This window comes from Hibiscus syriacus, unplaced genomic scaffold (genome assembly GCF_006381635.1).
Source record: "Hibiscus syriacus cultivar Baekdansim isolate YM2019G1 unplaced genomic scaffold, ASM638163v2 tig00018827_pilon, whole genome shotgun sequence".
Taxonomy (NCBI): domain Eukaryota; kingdom Viridiplantae; phylum Streptophyta; class Magnoliopsida; order Malvales; family Malvaceae; genus Hibiscus; species Hibiscus syriacus.
This window is the reverse complement of record NW_024062448.1, coordinates 496384-501212: the sequence shown is the minus strand read 5'-3', so window position 1 is coordinate 501212 and position 4829 is coordinate 496384. Positions and strand designations below refer to the sequence as shown.

The window sequence follows — 4829 nt, the reverse complement described above, 5'->3', positions numbered from 1 at the left end:
CGTCGGGGATAATCCTGTCACCTCCGTCACGGTCTCCATCACCGTCGAATAAAGACCCATGTTAATTTCTCATTGAAATTCTCCTTTTTCCCACCGTTACAACGCCGTCAGATCACAAAGATAAGCTCATCGATCGTTGTTTAGAACCCCATCGATGTTGTCGTCCTCTCGGGGTTGTGCTCGTGCGAGATCGATGAGCTTTATCTCGTAATATCGCTCTGTCGCCACCGTGCTAGACCGTTCTTGGTCGTGATAACATCAGGTTTTCTCCGAGGAAGGCTCGGACGACCTAGGTCGCGACTAACCGTTGTTGATTGGACGTGAAAAACACCCTTGTTGACTCTGTTTCAGGTTGCCGGTTGCTACCAACTCTTGATGAAGTCATCGTTAGTCATTTAAGGCCGTAACAAGGTCGGTCGTGTCGTTTCCGGTCTATGGGGGCTATTGCCACTTCATTCCCATCATCGGCGATCCCCTCCGGTGTACAGTCAGAATTATTTATTCGAACTGATACGCTGTCAGTTCCTCGATCAAGCCAAAATTAAATTCCAATTGTCGTTAAATGTCATTTCGTAAAATGAAATTTTGTATTGGGATTAATTTCTGATGTTGTAAATTTTGTAGGACATTCTGAATCAGGAACCAAGTTACCGTCTCCTCCGCGAGCTTCGAACCGACTCGTGTTGACCGGGAGTGCAACTGACAATTTTAGTACACTAGTCTCGTAGATAATTTTAAAATTATTTATTTATTTAAATTATTGATAGTAGACACTGATTCGGATCAACCTATTACTCGAGATGACATTGGTAGAGGTTATTACCGTCGTTAGCTATCTGTCGAGATGTGTCTCTGTCCGATGCTATATTATGTTGTGTTGATTGATTGTTTGTCTGACTGAAAAATTGATTGAAGCATGATTGTATTGTGGTATTGTTGAATTAATTATAATTCAGTTATAAGCATGTCGATTGGAAGTTTGATTTCGTGCATGTTGGATTCTGTGATATTGTGAATCTGATATAATTCAAAAATGTATGTTATGTAAAATATGTTGATATGTCGGACTGAAAATTATGAGGTGCATTCAGATTATTTGTACATGTAATTATTACATTCGGATTAGATCAGAATTCAGATATATAATATTCGAGTATATGTTATTTGGATATGTGCTATTCAGATCGGATCGGATATCAGATATGTGTGTTCTTTGCATGTCATGTTGGGATGAATTCTAATAGAGGAAGTTCAGTGCATTCATTAGACATGGTGAATGTCACTTTTTCAGATTTTGTGGCGTCTGTCTTTGTAGCTGACCCCATTCATATGGTGTGTTTTGATTATTGATAGTGTGGTTCTGGGAAACTTACTCTTCGGATAGTGTGACAATAGTACGGTGGGTGCATGAGCATTTGCATAACATTCACATATTTGATTATTACTGTTTGATTCGAAATATGATTAATATTGTTTGATTCAGACTGTGTTATGATTTGACTTTGCTTGCACTTTAGAGACACACTAAGCTTATTAGCTTACATCCCCTTAGTTTCTTTTTCAGATACCCGGGTTAGGAGAACCGGTACTTGGAGTTACATCTTTATTCGGATTTAATTATTTTCATCGTATGACATTTTACCTAGATTTTCTATTAATCATTTATTAATATTTTATTTAGTTAATATTTATTTTGTTTAAATATTTTTGGGACACTAGATATGAATATTGATTTCACATTAAATAAATGTTTTGATTTGAAACTCCAAGTAATAACTCCGACGTTAGGATTTTGTTATTTATATATAGTTCACTAAGTTATACTATTTGAGTTCTCGATTAGCGATCGGTTAAGGTTAATATCAATTTAAACATTAATCGGAGAGTAGACCGACTGGTTCTGGTTCTGTTAGTAGAGGTAGACCGGCTCAGAGTAGAGGTTTTGATAAGTCTGCAATGAGACAGCCTGGGTTAATTTATGCTACTCTGAGGCACAAGGATCGGGACAAGCTAGTTGTTATTGAGGGTACATTTTATATCCATTCTATTTCATACTTTGCACTTCTTGATAATCGTTCTATTCATTCATATGTGGCGAGTATAGTAACTGGGGGTCTTGAAATTCCTGTTGAGAATACCGAGGTTGCATTCTCTGTCCATCTTCATATGGGTACTCCGGTAGAGGTTAATAAGGTTTATAAGAATTGTCCGTTAGAACTTCATGATAAAATCTTTCTAGCTAATCTGATGGAGTTACCTTTCGGATATTTTGACCTTATCCTCAGAATGGATTGGTTATCCGCTCACCGAGCTAATCTAGATTGTGATTTAAAAAGGGCTACTTTGAAAACTTATGATAAATGTGAAGTTGTCCTTATTAGGGAACGTCGTGGTTTTCTAACCAATATTGTGTCAGCTCTCAAGGTCGAGAAAATGATTATGAAGGGGTATGTTGCTTACCTTGCTTATATTCTGGATCAGGACAGTCTGACAATGTAAAAGATAAGATCAGAGTTGTGAGAGAATTATCGAATGTCTTTCTGGAAGAATTACATGGTGTACCGCCTAAGCGTAAGGAGATTAAGTTCGACATTGAGGTATACATTGGCTCAGCTCCGGTGTCTATGGCTCCTTACAAGATGACACCTAAGGAGCATAAGAAGTTGAAGGTTTAGTTACAGGAGTTGTTGGATCGGGGGTTTCATTCTACCGAGTGTCACATCGTGGGGAACATCAGTTTTGTTCGTTAAGAAGAAGGGCGAGACGTTGTGACTGTGTATTGGTTATCGGAAGTTGAATAAACTGACAATTAAGAATAAGTATCTGTTACCTCATATTGATGATCTTTTCGACCAATTCCTTGAAGCTTCAGTATTTTCTAAGATAGACTTGAGATCCGATTATTACCAGTGCAAAGTTAAGGATTATGATGTATCTAAAACGACTTTCCGAACTCGTTATGGGTATTACGAGTTTCTCCTGATGCCTTTTGGTTTGACTAATGCTTTTGCCACCCTTGGTATCTCCCTTACTGTTCGTTATTACTCTTGTTGCCGAACGCATCGTTAGATCGTTTAGATGCCATATTTTTAGGGTTAGAGTTCGTTATTTAGGGATGTTTGTCATTTTCTTCACCAGGGACGTCAAGTCTCTAGGTTATGAATAATTGGATTTGGCTTATCGTTGAGTGTAGGTTCTAATAGAGGTTCGATCAAGGACAACTGAGATAAAAGTGGGCATAAGGATTAGAATTAGAGTTTTCAAAGTTTTAGGTATTTTTTAAGATTTGAGAAACTTTTTAATTTATATATAAAGAGAGAGTTTTCAAAGTTTTGAGTATTTTCTCATACTCATCAATGTATATAGTGCAAAATTAACAAAAATACTTAAAATATGATCCTAAAATGATAAAATACAAGCTTAATCTAAGTAAAACAAACTCTAAATAATAACTCTTTTAGATAATTATCACATAGATTACTTCCCAAAAGATAGATTGAATTTGGTATTGACATGCAATCAATAACTACTCCAGTTTCCATTGCTCCTTATCAAATAGAACTGGTAAAGTTGAAAGAACTCAAAGATAAACTTTGAGAGTTAATTCGGGTTGTAAATGAGATGAGACAGATTGCAAGCTACTCGAGATCAATTAGATCAAAGTTTAATAAGTACTTGATTCGAATAGACTCGACTCGAGTTCTTAACAAGTTGAAATGAGCTACTTGATAATCGACTCGAAAAACTCGTGAGCAACTTGAAAATATAATATATTAAGATTTTATTTTAAAAAAACAAATTATTAATAATATTAACATTTATGTGTTGATTTATTTTAAAATGCAGCATAAGATTTTCATGTATTTAAGGTTCATGTTCGTGTTTGAGTTTATGGCTTCAATCAAGTAAAGTTTAAGATATTTTTTTTTCATTTCCAGCTTTTTTGAACTTTTACGAGCTTCAGTTCATGATTTCGAGTTTGATTCGAGCTTGAAAATTTTAGCTTTGCAAGTTTTCGAGTAGAATTGAGCTCTATTTTAGAGTTTTAGAGTCGAGTCGAGCTCAAAAATACTCGAGCTCGACTCTGCTCATTGACAACCCTAGAGTTACTTAATTGATGTTTCATATGACTTAGTGTGTCGTCGTATGGTACTCTAGTGTTATTTGTAAAGAATAAAGATGTATCTCTAAGACTTTGCATTGATTATCATTGTAACACCCCCAACCCGTATCCGACCCGGATCCGAGTCCGATGTGTCACATTGTTATGAAAACCTTTACATGTAAATAATAATTAGATTTTCTCACTAATATTAAATAAACTTCATATTATTCCAATAAAATAGTTTACAAAACTTATCAGAGCTTATATATCTCAAATACTTTATCTTACATGCCAACTACAGTTTCAGATATCAAAATACACATTAATAAAGACTTTTCTGATATGATAATCGGGAAGGAGAAACTAACCTGTCTTGCCTTGCTTAACATTGCTTTGCTCCTCTTTTTTCTTCTCAGAACCTACGTGTGAAACACTCACAAGCTAAGATGGTGACTTATTGAGGCATATAAAGGAATTACGAAAACTCTAATTCCTAACAATGCATGAATACTTTATAATATCGTATCATATAAAATCACATACTAATTCATATAACAATTATATATATATATATATATATATATATATATATATATATATTATCAATATTCACATTCTTATTATTATAAATATTATTTGCATATCATTCCTTTAATCATGTGGTCTTGTCCTTAATACTCAAACACATCTTGTCATATCATATATTTGACCAATCAATACATAC

At 34.8% G+C, this 4829-nt stretch overlaps 1 protein-coding gene across 1 annotated transcript; it reads left to right on the top strand.

The window, feature by feature from the left end:
- Positions 1-1956: 1956 nt before the first annotated feature.
- Positions 1957-2675, top strand: LOC120209369. The gene is made up of 2 exons (XM_039208402.1): positions 1957-2392; positions 2482-2675. Exons 1-2 carry the CDS (start codon positions 1957-1959, stop codon positions 2673-2675), a joined length of 630 nt encoding a protein of 209 aa, XP_039064333.1.
- Positions 2676-4829: the final 2154 nt, after the last annotated feature.

Excerpts from the sequence above, each read along its gene's own strand:
- LOC120209369 (XM_039208402.1), top strand. The coding sequence starts at position 1,957 with ATGAGACAGCCTGGGTTAATTTATGCTACTCTGAGGCACAAGGATCGG. Across the intron at positions 2,393-2,481 it reads CCTTATTAGGGAACGTCGTG|GACAGTCTGACAATGTAAAA; the intron begins GTTTTCTAACCA and ends ATTCTGGATCAG.